Source organism: Passer domesticus, chromosome 9 (assembly GCF_036417665.1).
Source record: "Passer domesticus isolate bPasDom1 chromosome 9, bPasDom1.hap1, whole genome shotgun sequence".
NCBI lineage: Eukaryota > Metazoa > Chordata > Aves > Passeriformes > Passeridae > Passer > Passer domesticus.
Window position 1 is genome coordinate 43,487,825 of NC_087482.1, and position 20,115 is coordinate 43,507,939.

At 41.1% G+C, this 20,115-nt stretch overlaps 1 protein-coding gene across 2 annotated transcripts in view; it reads right to left on the reverse strand.

Annotated features, from left to right (window-relative positions):
* CNTN3 (contactin 3) overlaps window positions 1-20,115 on the reverse strand; it is a 94,732-nt gene that overhangs the window by 23,160 nt on the left and 51,457 nt on the right. For both annotated transcript variants that reach the window (XM_064433093.1, XM_064433094.1), the window contains exons 4-9: window positions 13,530-13,733; window positions 12,558-12,660; window positions 11,428-11,612; window positions 3,618-3,754; window positions 1,493-1,622; window positions 255-405 (exon numbers count right to left, since the gene is read on the reverse strand). In XM_064433093.1, the coding sequence (XP_064289163.1) occupies window positions 255-405; window positions 1,493-1,622; window positions 3,618-3,754; window positions 11,428-11,612; window positions 12,558-12,660; window positions 13,530-13,733 (910 nt within the window). The remainder of the gene's footprint in view (window positions 1-254; window positions 406-1,492; window positions 1,623-3,617; window positions 3,755-11,427; window positions 11,613-12,557; window positions 12,661-13,529; window positions 13,734-20,115) is intronic.

Genomic DNA, 20,115 nt, shown 5'->3' on the forward strand with positions numbered 1-20,115 from the left:
GCTCTCTCTAAATCAGGCCCAGCTCCACGTTAAACTAAAAACAAAATCTGACCCTTGACCTTAGAGAAAGCAGCACACTTGCCCTCTCAGTGCTCTCATACCAGCACAACAAAAAAACAAGCAAAAAACCCCAGGCCAGCCAGACTTCAGAGAGACTTTACAAGTGTTTGGATCTACAGCTGACACTACTGCATAAAAGGACACAGAAAAGCTTGTTGTAAGATTAAAACAAATAAACCAATGTAACGTGATACCTTCCATTTTCCTGTAGCTTCTCACCTCCCTTCTTCCAGGAACATTTGGCCTTAGGGAAAGCTTTGGGTTTGCACTCAAAATCAACTGTGCTGCCTATCTGAACCTGGATCAGTTTCTTCATCGGACTCTTGGAAAAATCTGGAGCAGAAGCTAAAACAGAAGGGGTAGTAGCAGTGAAATAAAGCACTTTTAATGACATTAACGATACTACTAGTTAGCACTTACACGAGCACTTCTCACATTCCAAACGTAATTAACACCATTAATTAGTTCAGACAGATCTTCTATTGGGCAATTAGGCATTTTGTCCTCCTTTTCTGTACCTCATCCTGCTACCAAAGGTCTCAGCTTGCCAACAAGGCAAGCACAGAAGATCACAGCCAACAAAGCTCAAGGAACCCAGTTTCATGTTCAGCACCCGCCCAGGTGAATGCTCTGCTGAAGGGAGCAGATTTATCTAATTAATCTAATTAATATCACACCAGGAGTCTGACTGAACCTCAGGGAACTGGAATGTTCCCAGTTCCATGTGCCACTGGGTGTCAGATGTCAGGAAATGACAGTGCAGCTCATCCTGGGTGAGGTTTTCATGAATTAAGTTTGGAGAAGGCTCGTGGCCTCCTCTCCCTATGTAACACTGAACTTGGAAAGGAAATTCAGTGTTTGAGGAGAGCGAGGCTGAAGGAGCCTGGCGTGCTCATCCACACCACAAAGGGAACCACCAGTGTCCCCAAAGCACAGCTGCAGCTCAGTCTGGACTGTGGCACAGGTGTGTCAGTCCCCAGCTGTGCTCCCTCCAACCAACAGCTGTGACTACTCCAGCCCCAAGCACAGGCAGCCTGGGGGTGGCTCAGTGCCACTGCCTGTCCCTGGCTCCTGAAGGGCTGCACACAGAGCTTTTTAACCCCAGGGTGTCCCTGAGCCCCCCACAGGAGTGAGAGCAGCTGATGGAGCCAGCAGCTCCTCCACAGCACACCAGGGGTTTAATCCCAAACCCCCATCCCTGCTCTTCCCCTGTGAATAATTTATCCTGTTTTGTTTTAAATCAATGATTGGCCTGAAAATCCTCTGGCAGCAGATGACTCAACTCCTCAGCTCTGCAGATAAAGACATCAGGTTGACAAAAATGTTTTATTTCAGTGACAGCAGCTGAGTGAGTTAAATCTGAGGTGCAATCTGAGGGGGTGTGGAGAGGGATAATGAGGTTTGTGTTTTAGTGAAAAAAGGAACATCTTACCTACAACCCTGAGCTCTGCACTCGAAGAGATGACACCATGTTTATTTTCAGCTATGCACTGGTATCTGCCAGAATCTGTCAGATTTAGATTTGATATTGTAAGTGCACCATTTTCAATTTGGATCCTTCCCTGAATATTAAGAAAAATATCTTTATTGATGATATATTTCCTGTGAAAATTTTAAAATAAGTAAGGAACAGGAATAGAACAGCATAAATACAATGGATAGGGTAAATGCAAAAGCATAATCATGAGAACAGTTCTAAAAGAAGTGACAGGACTGCAGCACGGTACAGCAATGGTGATCAGATATGGAGATTGATGCAGTGTATGAAGTAATTCTTCAAATTTTCCCACTTGCACTGAGGACTGGCAATCTCAAATGCCCTTTTATTTCTCCAGAAATACTGACAGAATCCTACCAGCCCCCTCAGACAGACCAGAGTATCCAAACTGTGCAGATGGCCCTGGCATTTCACACTGTTTAAGAGATTTCACATGTGCCACTTGCTAATGAGCTCCCTGTAACACTGCAGAAAAAATTCCAGCAGCCATTAAGCCAAAGACACAAACTGAAGTGCTTGGAGCCAGCACAGCTACTCAAGAACCTGGGACTCCTCACCTTGCTTATTTTGGAAAGCTCAATTACATCAGGAAGTGGCTGATCTGAGAGGCAGAACTGGCGACAAAAGGAACCAGTGAGAAAGGCAAAACCAAAGGAGCAGCAGCTCTGGGGAACAGCCTTTGGGGAACCAGAGACACAGGAATGCACAAAACCCCAAACTGCCTGCCCAGAAGTGTTTTCTAAAGGCTGCTTTTGGATCTGGCCCAATCCAGGACAGCTCAGCTCCTTCCCTGACAGCTCCTGAGCGCAAGGGGCTCATCCAGACAGACAGACAGACAAGAACCTCAAAGGGGAAAAAGCTGAGTGTCCACGTCTTGATGTCCTCTGTAGCATCCCAAGCTGCTGCTCCTAGGGAAGATTTTTTCATGGAGAAGGGAAGAGCTGAGTGGAACAACCCCAGAGGTCTTTGTGAAGGAGACCAGCACACATCAAGGGGCAGAGGACACCTGGTCAGTGCACACAGAACTCCTGTGGTCCCTGCCAGTGCTGGTTCCCAGAGCTCCCTCTCTCTTTCCAAGGGAAGTCACAGCCAAAAGGCTGGACAGCAACACTCCAAATGGGAGAAACAGGAGACTGAGTGATTCCAAGGTGTTTTTGTACCTCCTGAGGTAAAAAAAGCCCATTGCCTCAGTGACTCTGGATGACACAGCAACAATGCTCTTAAATCACCCAGAGGAGATTTTGTGCTCCCTCATTTAACCTGTCCACAAAACACCACCACTCCTTTTAGCCAGCATGGATCTCAGAAATGCTTTCCAGTGCTCTGCTGATTTTTCAGAGCCATCCAGTGAATTCACCTGAGCAGGCCCTTTCTGCCCCAAAATCCAGTGCTGAGCACAAGGCACAGGCCAAGGGCAGAAGTGCCTGGAGTTCATATTCCTGATAACCTGAATGGGGCTGCTTTCCAACAGAGCATTGAGACTTAAAATCCATAAATAAGGGGTATCAGATCCTGTTCTGCATTTCTGACCTTTCCCCTTCTAACTTCAACCTCTCTTCCCTGTTACCAAATGCATTAATTTCATTTAATTTCAATTAATTTATTATGACACCTGCATTAAAGCAAATATCTATGTTATGTTGCTGTTTGTATTCCATTCTTTGCAACAAGTAGTGGTAAACTCTTGAATTTTGTCAAGAAGTTGGAAAATATTTTCTTACTACCTTTAATGAAACGCCAGCTGCAAATATAGTAAAATAATTCAAGCTCTCCATCTCTTATTTATAGTTCTTTATTTATAACTTTATTAAACTTCCTTCTCCAGTCACTCCTTACATGTTTCTTTCTGTGGTTCTGCTGTGAATCTGCTTTTAGCTGGAATATTTCTGTAATACATAATTTGTCTTTGCAGCCTTTGAGGCTTCATCAGGATGCTCTCAAAAAATACAAACCCCATATCAAAACTTCTCTTGATTAATACCAGAAAACTCTGGATTCTCTTATTTGCATGGATATTGCTAATTTTACACAGCACCACTTCTTCCCAACAGAATGTTACCTCTATTGCCAGCTGCTCTCCATTCTTCAGCCACCTGTAGGATGGTTTGGGCTTCCCACTCGCCCTGCAGTCCCAGTACAAAGTGTCCTCCACAGCAACTTCCACGTCCTTTATGCTCTGGATCCAGTGAGGCTTTGCTGCAGGTAAAGCACACAACAAAGACCCCCACAAGTTACTGTTCCTGAAGACAATCAAAGGGTTAATGGGCACAGAACTCATCCATTTTCTGCACAGACTCATCTGCACCAACAGAGCTTCCCACTGCTTCTGCTCCAAGCCCCCAATGAAACAAATCACTTATTATTCCTCTTACACATTTTTATTATGAGCACTAAACCCGAAGAAAACTGAGAGTACAGATCACTAAAGCTGGACTAGTGAAACCAATATTAAAATCACTAATGATTAAACAACATCACTTTGCAATCGAGGCAAATGTAAGAGAAAGACATTAATGGCAAGACTGAAATTAAATAAGTGATGTGGCTAAATCATCAAATTAATGCTGAAGAGAATCCTTTAAGTCTTAAAAAAAAATAATGGTATGTCAGCCTTAGTGCTAAATACCATTTAAATTGCTTTCTAATGCAAGGCAGCACTTAACTGCATGAAAACATGGATATATGAGATTGTTTTTGAAAGCAGAAGTCTTGGCACAGAATTTGAGTAATGCAAACCAGTAGAATAAAGTCCATAAAAATCACTGGTTTTTTAAGCCAAAATTTGAAGCAATAATACCAGACATCCTTCAGAATTACCCAAAATACAGTTAAAACTGTAAAGATATTTAAAACATCCATTACAGCTTTCACAGGAAGGAGAAAGCTCACTTGGCATATAAACATCAGTGCATGAAAGACAACAGTAATTTATTTTTATTCCTTTAGTGCTGTTTCACACATCAGTTCAACACTGTGTTACAGATAATTTTTGCATTTTCTTTGAATTTATTTAATTCACTAGAAAGTTTATAATCTCAGCCTATGCTATTTCTCCAAGAAAAGATAAATTCTGGACAGTGTGTATGGAAAAAACAGATGAAAGAGCAGGGTGAAACTTGGCTGCAAACTCTCAGCTATGGGCAAAGAATTTTCCAGAGACAATTTGCTCCTCTTAAGTCAGTAATTCAGGAAAATCTCCATGTGAAGACACACATGTGAAAACAGCAGGGAGAAAACAAGTCCCTGGTGATGCAGAAAACATTATTTACTACATGAGTTCAGGAAGGACAGAAGGTCAGATTAATTCCCATTGAACTTCCCACTACACTGGAGTTCAGCAGCAATTAACTCAGGCCAGGGAAATTAATGATTTGCCCATGGGCACGAGGGAGGTGGGCACAGCTGAGAGCTGAACCTTTCCACTGCCACAGCACCAGCCACGCCAGGCCTGGGTCAGGGCTGGCACTAATTCCATTTTAAAACATTCCTTCTTTCCTAGCATGGAAATTTCCTCTCAATCCCAGGCTCTGCAATGCAGTGAAAAGACCTCAACACGACCATGCACAGCACCAGGCTTTTATGATAATGATTATTAATCTAGTTATGATTTATGCATCCATATTTAGGGTTAACTCCTTACAGAAGAACTTCTTAAAATGTATTCACTGAGGTTTTAACTACTAATAAATACTGGAATTCAACCAATATTTGCTGACAGTGAAACCCTCTGAATATTACTTTTTTTTCACATCCCTATGAGGATTAACACCTTTCACAGATTTGGGGATAATTTATTTTTTTCACCCTCTTTTATCAAGGTCAGCTGCAAAATACAGGATGACCTGATCTTTCTGTCACATGGATGTACAATTTCACTGGTATTAACTGGGATTAATACCAGTTACAATAACTCCAAAGTCCAAGTTACAACACTGGAGTTCAAGCCAGCCCTTGCTTCATCCCCCATTATCACTGGGAGAATTTGTCCCACATGTGTCAAGGGAATGAAAGCTCAGGGCTCCATGTAATGAGAACTTTGCACACCTAAATATTCATGCAACATTCAGCAGTGCTTGAATTACTGATGCATCCATACATGTGGAATATTTAACATCTGCTGCCCATCTCCACTTTAAAGCAGGTTAAATATAATCTATTTTCAAGTCTAAAGCTCTTGGATTCAATTCTACCAATTAAAAATCATTGTCTATCTGATCTTGTTTCAGGACTGTGTCAGGCAGTCTCCACAGGAGGCTTTCCCAAGTTCCCACACAACACAATAAAGCAGAAATGCACAGAACAGCTTCCCAAGGCCAGGGTGAGGAATTCCTGCTGCTTGTCCGTGCACAAGACAGTGCTGATGGAGACTTCAGTGATTTCCTGGAGGAAGGCTCTTTTTCTCTTCCAATTCCTGCTGGAGGAGTTGAGCAGGAAGAAAAGCACCATTTTCAATCTGTCCTTGAAAGAGAACAATTCCACCAACCAGCTCAAAATTGAAAAGGAGCAATTCCAGCTGGGAATACTCTGAGTCCTGGCCAGGATAAAGGTGCTTCATGTGCAGAAAGCAAGTCAGAAAATCAGAAAGGAGCTCTGATACTGCTCTGATACCCTCCCAAAACAGGAGCAGGACTTGCCAAGCCCAGCACTGCCCATTTTTATTGAGCTCTGCCTGAGGACACCTGAAGGACTCTGAATAAACAGCTTTATTCCTCTCAAGTCACTGCCAGGCAGATTTTAGCCCAAAAGATCTGATCCCACCATCACTGCCACGTCTGTGCTCCTGAAGGAAGACTTGGTAACAAAGCCTCATTTTCTCCTGGAACTGCTGCAGAGTAATTGTGAAACCTGGATCTTCCTGAGGAGAGAAAAGGAGTCACTTCTTCCTAAAGCAAGGAATGAGCAGGCAGCACATCCTTGCTGAGATTAAAAAAAAAAAGATATTGTCCTATAAGCCAAGAGGTTGGAAGTTAATTTTAAAGGAGTTCACAGTGCAGGGTTAGAGGCTGTGACAGGAATCTGTATTTTGGGGTAATATTAAGAATTCTTGGGAACTTGCTGTGCAATCTTCATGAAAGATTCATCTGGAGCTCCCCCAGGACGAAATGCTTGTAGGTAAGTGATTTTCTGAAGCAGGTTAGCCGTCAGCTCCATGGCCAGTCACTTGGAAAAGCACCAGCCTGGATTTTGCTTCAGTTGTTTCAGCCTAAAATATTCCTCGCAGTGCTCGTGGTCCCAGAGGCAAGGAGAGAACAAGTGTGTAACTTCATAAAAAGCATCCCAGGGAGAGGCCTCTCTCATCTTTCCTGCTGGTTATGATGACCCTGCTCTCCCAGCCAGTTAAGCCTGCAGGAAACAACTGTTGCTTCATTACACTCCAGGCCCTCCCTGTAGGCCAAAAGGGAAGGAAGAACCATTTTTTCAGGTTTTACAAAATCCTTTGTCATGTCCTGGGGGTTGATGTGAAGGAAGACCAACTGCAGGGATGCTTTTGGCTGAAGAAGTGACATTTTCCAGAGGCTTTCCAGTGCTGGGATTTGTGAGTTATTTGTGGGCTAACCACGCACAGTGCATCAAAACATGTGTTTTTTATGTATTATTTCCTTCAGAGTGAGAGAATCCAACAAAAATCTGTTTTTAATTCTACAGGCATGGGGAATGGAGGGAAGGGAAGGCAGAACTTCAGGGCCATGACTCCTGCAGGGAGTTCTGTGCTCTGCTGGGAGCCAAAGCCCCTGGGGAGCTCCTCCAGAACAAAGACTCACACAAGATGTTCCCTTTTCACTCTTGCACTTCGACATTTCACCATGAAAGCTGGGCTGGAAATCTCTGAAACACCTCCGGGGAGCTCAGCAGTTGGGCAAGAAAATCAGAGCAGAAAGAACTTTGCAGAGCAGAAGAGAGGAAGTTGTGAGGAAAATGGGGGAAAAACCCACCCCAAAAGTGTAACCTGCAGTTTTCCTGCCTCAAAGACAGGCTCTGACACTCCCACTGACAAACCCTTACTTCATTTCAAAACTCCAAGGACTTCAAGCACAAATCACTTTTGTTCTGCTGAGCCAGCTGGGCCTGGAGAAGCAGCTGACACATCTCTGAAAATGTCCATTTTCTGGCTCCCACTGGAAAATAAGAGTGCCCTCAAGCAACAGGTAATTCCAAATCACTGGGAAAAGCTTTAGCATGTAAAAGAAGAAAACCTGTTTGTCTGGGCAGCAAGAAAATTACATTATTAGACAGCATTAACAATTAAACTCTAGGTGATCAAACTCAGCAACTCACTGATATTACTCAGTCATTTGTAACTCTGCTGCTGATGTTTTGAAGACATGCCAAGCACAAGATTATCAGATAAAACCTTTAAACAGAGATATTCTTCCACATACACAAGTAACAATTTCAGTTTAGTTTTGCTGGTAGATTATTTTTTAAAAAACCCAAAATATACCAGTATTTTTAACACAGTAAAAAAAATAGGTAGATCCTACTAATTCCTGGGGGACTTTGTTATCACAGACCAGCACTGCAGAGCAAAAGGAGAACAGCAGCAGAATTTCTTTCTCCGTGTCAAACATTTACCTTGGTACTGCCAAGCAGGACTTCTGGTATATCAGCATGGGCTAATTAAAATATATTTCCTTTAATTATACTTTAAATTAATTGCTTTACGTATCTTTACCGTGCTTCATGTTTAATTGCATCCTAAAACACAAAAATACAATTGTTTCATCTCCTCTCATTTTTCTCTGCCATGAAACATCTCCCTGGATTCTTTTTTTTCTGTTATCTCTTTGTGGGAAGCTAAAAGTGATGACAAACGAACACGCTAATAAAGGGAAAGCAAATTATTTAAATCTTCAGGTTCTACATTCAATCAAAGTTGGATAATCTTCTCCTATTTTTAGCTCAATCTGAACTCTCCTGAGTAGAAAACTGGCATTTAACAAATGTTGGAACAGTAAAAAGGACAAAAATCAGAACATTTGATGTCAGGCTTTTCTTGATAAAATCCTTCAGGAGAGAAAAGGAAGATTAATAGTCTGTGAGTATTGCAGTGAACCCAGAATATCTGGTTTAGAATATCTATTTTAATTATCAATGCCAACTATAGGTTAAGAGCTATATTTAAAACACACCATAATTATAAGAAAACAGACTCATTTCATTTCTTTCAGGAGTCACAGATGTGACAGATTTATGGGAATTCTTGGGAAACTGACTATGGACAGGACTGAAGTTGAGCCTGTGCTCAGGGCTTTGTGGCTTCAAGGCTCATAATAATTCATCCAATAATTCATTACTGGATGAAAAAGGAAGGCTTTTAACCAAACTGTTTATGAACTGGAAAACCTGATTTTCAGATTTCAAACTTTGCAGTTTCAGCTCATAAAACAAATCAGAGTGTTTCACTTTGTACCAGAACAATGAATGTTTTAAGCTTTGGTTTAGGACCAGCTTTATGTTACATTTACAAAGAATCCTTACAGTTTGCAAAGAAAGAAAAATCTATTTTTCAGGCACATCAACGATTTTTATCAATATTTTTTCTGCCTAAAGATTTCTTCTTCACATTATTTCACCATGACAACTTGCAAAACATTAACCCAAATCCTTCTCATACTGGGTTTTTTTTTTGGGGTCAGGCAGAAATGTGCTTTGTTCTGCCCAGAAGAAAATTAACGTTGTCACTATTGAAATAAAAAGATGTTTGTACTTTTGTAATGTTTATCTTTTTCTATGTCTGATAAGCAGACACGCCTTAAACGTCCACCAGTGAAGTGTTCTAACACCAGCCACCATTCCCTAAAAATAGCAGATTTGTGGATTTTTGACAGCATTGGTGCTTTCTGGCAGATGGGTGATTTTTTACTCTGTGTCTCCAGTTTATTGCATTAGTTTCCCCCAAATCCTCATCTGCTTTTAGAACAACTTCCTTAAATATTGATCTTTTATTGGAAGGCTGAGTGGGATGTGGTTAGATTTCTTCCCCAGACAGATTTCTGGGCTTTGATACCAGATGAGGTAGCAAACCATCAGAAGATATTATCTTCAGTTATAAAACTTCAAATTATCAAAGGAAGTTGTAAATGCTCTTATCCCAAATCCAGGCTTGTTGGAATTCTAACTGCAACAACAAAGCAAGCACCAAAATAAGAAAGATTACTTAAATCTATTTAATTCTGCAGAATGGGTTCCACGAAGCAGAACAAATGAAATGAAACAGTTGGAGTGCCATTACTGCCATTACTGCTCTCATTATTCTTCTCAAGATAAACATCCAGACCAGGGATGACTCCTGACATGGGCAGCCCTTCCTACTGGAGAAGGAACTCCATCTGAGGGCTCAAATCCCTGTCTAGATTTGCACTGAAAATGTTCACAGTGATTCCTGCAGATGGGCTGCTTTTGTTCATTAGCAGCATCCTTTATTTCAGCTCTGTGGCCTTTTAATGAGCAAAGAAGAATTTGGGCAGCAGGGCAGGAACCCCAGGAATGGCCAATGCTGGAATTACAAGGATGAACAAATGCACTCTATTTTATATCTAATTTCTCTATCCATTTTTTATCTACTCTAATTTATATCTGATGTAGTGATGTGTCTCACAACTGCCCTGATTTAACACTGCCATAGGAACGTTGAACCAAAATGATGTACAAACCCCAACTCTGGAACTCTCATGCAAAAGTGACCTTTTATTAAGGTCACTTAATAAAAACTTGTAAATTTTATTTAAAAATAAAATGCACAGTGCCAAGTTTGTCATGGCAGAGGACACTGGCAGGTGAAGCATGCTGGATTTATTGCCCTATGTCAATCATAGAATTTCTCAAAAAGTCATAATTACAATCAGTGCCTGGGAAATTCGTGTTGCTTCAAGTCCCCTGCCCAACCTGACCCTGAAATTTCCAACAAAGGAGCCTTCATTCAGTGTAAAGATTAATTTGGAAGTTGTCAGGGAGAAGAATTTTCCTTCCTCCGTATAAAATCTATTGTGCCTTAAACTAAAATCTTCAAGGAGCAAAATCTGTGTGTTCTACCAGGCAGCAGCTCCCCATGGAGAGGCAGTAAAGAACTTGCTCCCAGCTGCAGAGGAGCTGTGCTCTGTGCCTTACCCAACTCAAAACCCATCTCCTTGCTCAAATATTCCTCCATGAGGGAAACATTCCAAGGCAGAGTCAGAATCACTGTTTAAATTGCCATTGAAGTAAAGAAAATTATATTTGCTGAAATCTGGCTTTAACAAAAATTGTCAATTACCACTTTGTTGCAAATCACTCTCGCTTTACACCACCACCAGTGTGCTTTGCTGATACTCATTTCACTCTATAGCCTTAAATGCACAAGAGACTGCTTTTTTCCCAGCTATAAAATTTCATATTATTTCATTTCCTATACTGGATTATATCCTCCCATTTATTTACTCATTTTAAAATAAAATTGGCTGTTTTGAAAGCACAGGATTGAGAATATCCATCAGTAATCTTTTCAGAAAGCAAGACAAAATTTGTACTTCCCATAAATGGGAGGTCTAAATGATCCCCCAAATAAATCCAATTGACTGAAAATTGAAGGTTTCACCAATGGACCAAGAAGAAATGTTCTAAAAAAAAAATAAATGTCTTTCCATCAGAGAAAAAACCAAGCCCAAGCACACTCTGCTCTAGTCTCAGCAATCCTTGTGAGCTTTTAAGCCATTTCTTAGAGACCTTACCAAGAAACTGCTGCAGAAGTTCTCATTTTCTGGAAGGACTTAAATACCATGGATTTTTAAGCGCAAATGGAACTGCAGAAAGTGGAAATCCCAGAGTAGCCCAGAGCAGTTTGTGTTTCATGAGCAAAGAAAGGTGGGAGAGACAGAACAGAGGTGTCCTACCATAATAAGTGAGACGTCCTCTTGCAATGTTTTTGCCCCTGGAGTTTTCAGTAATGCATTCATAGAGCCCTGCGTCCTCCTGCTGGAAATTAGGGATTTCAATCATGCCATTGGATTTCCTCAGCTTTATTTTACTTGGAAATGGCAGCCCGTCAGTTCTTCTCCAGTTAATCTGAGGCACAGGGCTAAAGAGAGAGTAATGAGATTTTAAACAGTTTTGCTTAAAGCCCTTGATTGTCATAATGAGATACTTAAAGCAAACTAAATTCAGCAGTGACTTGCAGGCTGTGTTAAAAGCAGTAACCACACTGTACATGACAGATGGTCAGACACTCAGGCACCTGATTTGCATTCCCTGCTGATTCCTACGCTGCATTTGTGGTCCCAAATTTGTCAGGAATAACTCTGTGAACGCCCAATAACTGCAACATTTCTTGTAAATCAGCACTGGCCTCCCCAGAGGATGGGTGAGATTTACCAGTGGCTTCTTCTATGGAGGGAGAATCCAGGCAAGGATTGGAATTGCCATCCTCCAGCAGCCTTTAATTCTCTGATTTGCAAAGTTTGCCTCCCCTCTGCAGGGAGCCAAAGCAACAGTGTGTGATCAAGTTATCAGTCTGATATGGGCACCTGACAAACTGCCTGCAAACAAAGCCCACACTGGTAAATAAATACATTTACAGAAACACAAATGCATTCTCAGATCATCTGTGAAAGAGAAAAGATATCAGCTGTGAGTGAAGCATCATTCAGAGGAGAAATGCATTTCAATCTTTATTTTAGCTATAAAGAAAGAACAATATTATGAAAGCATCAAGTACATTTAAGGGGAAAATTCAGACAACATTCTCACAGACTTCAGCACCATTTCCTTGAACAAAGAAAGGAGACTTAGCTCAAAGGTCATATGCAAAACCACACTGGAGTTAATTTGAAATGAAATGTAAATTCCTGTGCTGCCAACATACACATCTTAATTCTAAACAAAATCAAACCACACTCCAAGAGTCTTTGCCCTCTCCTTTCAAGGCAGGAGCTGTGATGACCAAAATCAGGGAAACACCAGAACCCACAGCCCTTGTGCAGGTGAGCCCAAAGGTGCTTCAGCTTCCAGTGAGATGAACACTTACTTTCCCAGTGCAAAGCACTCCAGCTTCACAGTGGAGCCTTTGGCTGCTGCCAGCGTCTCAGGGAACTGAACTTCTATTTTGGGCTCGTATTCCCCCATCACACCTGCGTCAGACAATTGAGAAGGTCAGATTTTGAAGGTGATTTTCAAAGGGTTTTCTTTCTCTCTCTTGCAATTCAAGATTATTTATCTGACAATCTGCTTATAAAGGGAAGCACAGTGAGATCAGAGACAGAGTTAGGATGCAACAAAGCTTATCTTATAAGAAAGTTTGACTGCGGGAATTGGAAAAACAGAAACTTCCACAGACACTGAAGGATTTGATCTGCAGCATTGAGAGAAGCTTGGATTGATGTAAAAATACAATACACAGACATTAAGCAGGAAAATCATAAACTTCTGTTTCTATAGATGTAGGTGAGACTATCTCTTAAGTGAGAAACTGTATTGATAAAATGGTGAAGGGTTTATAATCTAAATGTGGGGTTGAATGGAATAAATAACAGAAATACAGAAATAGAAGTTATAGAATAGAAATTATAGAAATAGAAGTTAGAGAATAAAAATTACAGAAATAGAAGTTACAATAGAAATATATGTGTGTACATGTGATAACAGCCCATTGGATAAAAGTATCCACAGTGCAGCAGAAGTAAGTAAAAGTGATAGGTTAGATAAGCAAAATAAACCCTGTGGAAAGTGTCCATCGGTTTAGGAAGTTCTATACTGCCTTGTGTCAAAGAATTTGTGACTACTCTGAGCTATGACCAAGTTCTTGCTTGTCCAAAACCTCACGGCCTCTGAGCCTGATGTTCATCTGAGCAACAAATCATGCTTAGCCCCACAATGGCCCCACCCCTTCATTACAAAGGTGACAATGACAGCACAACACATGAGAATTTATGGTTCAAGAGCCAAGAACTCCGGGAAGCCAGCGATGCTGGGAACGCCCCAGGCCCCCTGGCAGCCGTACCGTCGGTGCGCAGCACCAGGGGCGTGGGGGAGCCCAGCACGGGGCTCCTGCTGGCCCTGCTGGTCACCACGCAGCTGTAGTTGCCCACGTCGGAGGGCTCCACCTTGGCTATGTACAGGTGCCCTGTCTCCTGGGACACGAAGCGCCGGCTGTCCTCCTGCACGAACGACGGGTACTCGTTGAAGATCCAGGCAAAGGACAAGTCTGGGTGGGGAAAGCACACAAGCAAAGGTGTTTGATAGGATTTTTCCATCTTTTTTTCCTTCAAAGATCACTTTATTGCTGTATTTGGCAGCACTGCTGTGGCATTCACATTCTTTGAAAAATCCCTTCACACAGGATTTTTCTCCTGGGAAGCTGAGACGCTTCAGAGAAAAAGGAAAACAATTCTTATCTCATTTGCTTCTCCCGTGTTTTGCTGCTTTGGAATGTGGTTGGAGATTTTTTACCCACAGGTGACTGTTTGATTGGATTCTGGTGTGAATTATTTTGACTCAATGGCCAATCAGTGCCAAGCTGTGTCTAGACTCTGGAGAGAGTCACGAGTTTCATTATTATCTTTTTAGCCTTCTGTCTGTATCCTTTCTGTATTCTTTAGCATAGTTTAGTATAGTATTCTTTAATATAATAGAGTATCATAAAATAATAAATTAGCCTTCTGAGAACATGGAGTCGGATTCATCATTCCTTCCTTCCTGGATCCCTGCAAATACAGTACACTGCATTATTTACAGTACTTTACTGTGTAACAAACAGAGCCAGTGACTGAGAAAAATACAGTTTAAAAAGTACCAGAAAGTTGCAAAAACCCCACATTTTTTCTTCACCATCTCCTCCAGCATAAGAAAATAAAAGGCAAAAGAAATCCAGAATATTAGCAGGCATGTTTAAATCTCCTTTTCTTTTTTTTTTTTTAAATTTAACATGCACGGAAATAGGAGCAGACAGAAAAAAAGAGAGCAAACTTTGCTAAAATGGAAAGATTATTCATTCAGTAGCTACTTAACTCTTCAGCCATATGATTAGCAGGTAGAAACAGGACAGCAGGATCCACGTGATAAGGATCTCAGAAGAAGCCTAAATTCCCAGTAGGGCTCATCACACAGCAAAATTATTTTTTTCATACAAAAATCCATAAAAACTCCATTAAAAGCATTTCTGTGTGATGTGGCAAAGTAGCACTCACTACTATTCATTATGATTATTTGAAAGGGAAAAAAAAACCCCACAGTTCGAAAGAGAAAACAAGAGATTTGGCAAAAAAATCCACTGAATTTGTTTTGTTTCCTGAGCATCCTCTGAGCCTTGTGTGGCCAATTTTAATTGGCAAAAGCCCCTTCCTGTGCCAGGCCACGTGTTTGTCTCATTCATTTCCTGCAGGATCAAAGGAAAATAAATTTTTAATGGTGTTCTAGGCAAGGAATAATTTTTTTCACCCACGTGGCACTTATACAAAGATTACAGCTTCTGGAAGTGCTAATTAGCAATGATTACAGCTTGACTGACCTCTGTTGTGGCGCAGTGTCTGCAGCACTGGCACTGCCCCCACGAAATGGAGATCAGCCCTTCCTGCACAGGTTTAATTTCAGGGGGCACAAGTTTGGGTGCAGCACAAAACAAAAAGGTGACACATCCTGAACCCTCAACCCCTCCCCAGGCTGCCAAAGCCAACAGGACAATTCAACACAAGGTAAAACTCTGCAGGTGAAAAAAACCACTCAATAAATGAAATTATTAAGATATTTATAGGCCGGCTAATGCAAAAAAAGGCATCAAATGAAACGGCTGATCATTAACCTGCATTTAATTTTCTTCTATCAATATTTAAACCCCTTCCATTATGATAATTTTGCAGCAGTGGCCTGTGCCAACCATTAACAGGCTCAGGAGTTAAACTTCTGTCACAGTTAGAAATACTAGAAATAAATAAAAATAAATGAATATCTAAATAAATAAATAAACAAATAAGTAAATGTTAGAAATATTTATTGCCAAAATCAGAACCATAAGGAGGGAAAGACCTGCAAGAGCATCACCCCTGTGGACCTGCAGCATCTCCTCAGGAGCACCAATGGCTCTCACCACAATTCCCTCCTCTAGAACTCAGAGGTGCAATTCATTTATGGAAAGGAAGGCAGCAAGGATTTCTCAGGAAACAGTGGGGGAATTAGTGCAGAGGGAAGCACTAAATTATTTCAAAAATAAAGAAAAAAGAGCACAGCTGAGGAGTTTGAAGGGGATTACATGGTGTCTGAGGGAGCAAGGAATGGGGGATGTTTCTAAATGGGAAAGGCAGAATACTGAGTGGAACAATTTCTGCAAGAGCTGGGTGGACACAGGGATCTCAGGGCTGAGGGAGGGGCTGCACACCAAATCAGGGACCAAAAAACCACAATTTTCACCTCCACACCAAACTCAGACCCCCACAAGGCAGCCGCGGGTGACACCAGGCTTTAGTGCTTCTGGTATTTATTGAACCACCTGTATTTCCCTGCTCAAAATATTATTTTATGCTTAAAAAATAGGAGAAATAAAAAGAAAAAATATGTTCAGAACAGTGTGGAGATCTGGAGATGCAGCAGGAAAAGAAGCAGCTTCATTTCATTGCTAGGATATTGGGTTAAGTAAATCAAGAGTGAACCCAGTGAAATCAGTCACTGGGATTATGGCAGCCGTGCAAAGTGGATTCCAGTTTAATTGGGTCCTTCAACCCATGAATAAACACTCCTGGAAACCGAATTCCCCATTCAACACTTATTTTCACTGACTCCCTTAAAAAAAGGCTGGGGTACTTCTATCCCTGTGCCCCACCACCTCATTTTATATTTATTGTCCTTTACAAAACTGCACTCTTATTTTCCAAAATAAAAAAAAAATCATATTAAACAACTTGTGGTGTGATTTATTATGTTTACACCATTTGCCTGTTGCTGATCTTAGGGCACCTCCAGGGACACAAACTCACTCCCTTTCTGTCAATTACAAGTTTTCAGTTGATTTTCTGTTATAAATGGAAGTAATATGTCTCTCCTGGGCTTCCTCTGAGTTCTAAGCCTTTGCTTTCCAATGCATTTTTTCCTTATTTGGCGACCATACATGGATAAGGTATTGGAAATTACAGTTATTACTCAATTTTTATTTGTTTACTGCGTCTTGGTTGGCGGCTTCTCTTTATTTTGCATTATTTGATTATTATTTACTGTGCAGTTTCCAACACACTCAGCATGTTCACACTGTTCCAGCCCTTTTGTGCACCTAAGTGCTCAATTAAAAAAATGTTTATAAAATTACCTGTCATTTTTAAACCTGAATTCTTTATGAAATTCAACAATTAAATCACCATGGCCTTTGGGTTTTACCAGGGTCATTTCCTGCTATTTATGAACCTTAAAAAACCCCAAATTACTGTTGCTAAAGGAACACAATGGGGTAAAAGCCACACATTTATTGGTTTTTAACTATGTTAAAAGTCAAGGCTTAAGTTTATGCACATCCTTTTGAAAATATGGCTTCAAATTAAGTTTAAAGTATTTTATAACTACAGAATTTAAAGAAATGACACATTTCTTCTAAGTGAGACTGAAACACTTCACTGGAAGATTATTTACAGAACCAGGGTGATTTTACTTCTTGTAGACAGAATTTCAGTGGCAACAGCAGTGCTGGAAATCCCAAACTGTAATTAAATTCAGGAAGTTGGAAAAGCAGAAGTTTAAGGGGGGAAAAAAGGCACACAGACCTATGATGAAAAGGAGAAGGACAATTCACAAAGTTAATTTTATTTACTTTTTGCATAAATAATGTCAGCTTTTGTTCCTTCTGGGCCATCACTTCTTTATACCTGCTTAATACCTACCTGCCAGCCCCGTAATTCACACCTAAATGAGACTTCTAAAACAGCCACAAGTAAGTGATGTGAACAATGTTCTTCTGAACCAGATTTAAAATGTTCCAAAATGACTGGATTTGATTTAGCCAAGTGGGTGTTTCCAAAAATAAAGCTGGTAAGAAATGAAAATTTTGATTTTAGGGAGCATGGAGCTGACTGAACAAGACCTCAAGGTGAAGAAAAACCCCAAAAAATCCAGAAACCCAAACTAACAGAAACAACCAACCACCAAACCATAAAGAGGTTTCATGTCAGTCATTGATGCCCAAATCCCAATTATTTAATGGGCTTCTCCAGCTCTGATTTTACAATATCCTGTAGCAGAGACACAAGGAGAAGCTGAAATACCCTGGAATTTTGTGTCTCCCAATGGCTGTCTCCTATCCCACAGGATGGCACGTGGCTCCTGGAAAACTGTTTCCAAGGAGGTAATCAGACAGAATTTAGCAATGACAGAAACTGCAATTAAAAGCATGGAAACAGCTATTTTGAATGATCTACCTTAGGTTAAAAGTGATGGAAAAGTAACACTGATTTTGAGAGGATAATAACAGACTCCCTAATTAAGACAGAAACCAATTAGTTCATCATTTGGCCCAATTTCAGCTGCAAGTGTGATGAAATGGCAGGAAAGGGAGCAGAGTTTGGGGACGAGCATCCCTCAGGAGGGAGGAGCTCTGAGAGCTCACACTGAGCATTCAGGCTGGGTTTTGTGGGACAACCACCCACCAAAATGTCCATTTGTCACCACTGCTGCAGCCCTGGCTGCACAGGACCTCTGGGAAAGGGCAGACAAATTAGCTAAAAGCAGGAAATTAATTAATGAGGTCAAAGTGCATCAAGGTCCCAGAGGATGCTCTGGGGTGCAAACTGTCCTCACCTCCCTGCAGGCAAATCCTTGGATTACACTGCTGTGGGGCTGGGATAATGGAATGCCAGTGCTCCCAGGGGTATAATTGGTTTTATTTGACATAAATTACTTCAAGCTTCTCCTCAATACTTTTTCTTTCTCACTGGGGCCAATTTTCCTGCACTTAGCTCAGCACTTTGAGCACCCCATCCTCCCCCAGCTGCTCTTGGTGCTGCCTTCCCTGTGCCATAAACCAAGTAACATCTCCCTCTTTTCTTCTGGCAAATGTTAAAGGCTCCTTTCCAAATAAAACCCTTCTGCTCTGGAGGTGCAGGGCAAGGTGTTTGTGTGCTCCCATAACATATCTGTAAACTGGAGCTTAAAATGTCACGAGGTGCCTCTGTCAGAAATGGCAGCATCTTGGCAATGGAAAACCAGTTTAGAATATTATCTGAGATAAACTGTACATCTTTTCAAGGGTTTGGGGTGTATTCCTGCAAATATTCAATGCTAGAAATTAAAAACTATCCTAGGTGTGTGCAGCTGGGAAAAACAAACCAAACCAGGGCTCAGACTGCATTTCCAAGGGGAGCCTGGGCTGTTGGCATTCAAGTAGTTCTATCACTGATAATGAAAAAGTCTTTAGCTGCAGTCACACTTCAGAGAACAAACGGGGCTGGTATTTACTTTTTGTTCATGTTCTCTATATAAAAATAATGACAATTACAAAACCTCTGTAGCAGGGCTTGACCCGTGGCCTGCAGGAGTGATGTGAGACAGTGAGATCTGCTCAAAATAGGTGCAGTGTTTGCCCAGACACTGGGATTTCACCTGAACTCTGCAGAAGAACTCTTTTGGCTGAATTTTTGTCTATACCAAATGTAAACTGCCTGATGGGAATGCAAGTCCAGCTACAAAAAGTGAAAAACACATCCCCGGAAATTAATTTTATATTCCAGAGTATAATGGCAACACTAATTTGAAACTAATGTACAACATTAATTGTTTTGGCATAAAAGGTGAATTATTTTATAGCTAAAATATACCAGATCAATTTTCAGCCTGCTGTGCAGGTAATCAGGCATGCAACTTGTGTGTATGGAACAGCCCAGAACAATGAGAGCAGTGAGACAAACACACACAATATCTTGCAATTCCAATCTACTCATTAAATGAGAATATTGAAATGTTTCAGCTGAAGCTGCAAGGCTCCTACTTCAGGCTAAAACCTGATTTTCATTTTTAAACGAAACAGGATAAGAGTCCAGTTGTTATTTTGATTTTGGAATGAGCTTTAGTTTGATGCAAACAGATGTAATTCTTCAAAAATACTGAGTTGTATTTTGTTCTGCTGTCCCACACCTAGAGCACAGCCACAGAAGTGGCCAAGAGGTAACTGCACACCATGGTCTGTCACCTGAGCTCAGCTGCCACAGGGATGTCACACAGCCACTGGAGGTGCCACAAAGTAATTCCTGGATAATAATAACTCTAAATCATCCCAAGCAGTGTCACCACTGTAATTAAAGCACCAGTATTTCCCAGCTCAACCTTGGGAAAAAGATGTTGCAGACTGGCAGCTGATTTCTTCATTAACTCCAACCCCCTCCTGGTCAGTGCCACCCCAAAGATTCCATCACATTTTCCAAAAAAATCCCTTCGCCAGGATTTCTTCTCCTGGGAAACTGAGAAGCCTCAGAGAAAAATGAAAACAATATTCTCTCATTTGCTTCTCCTGTGTTTTGCTGCTTTGAAATGTGGTTTGGAGATGGTTTCTCCAACAGCTGGTTGTTTTACTGGTTTCATGTGAATTGTTTTAACTTCATGGCCAATCACAGCCAGGCTGT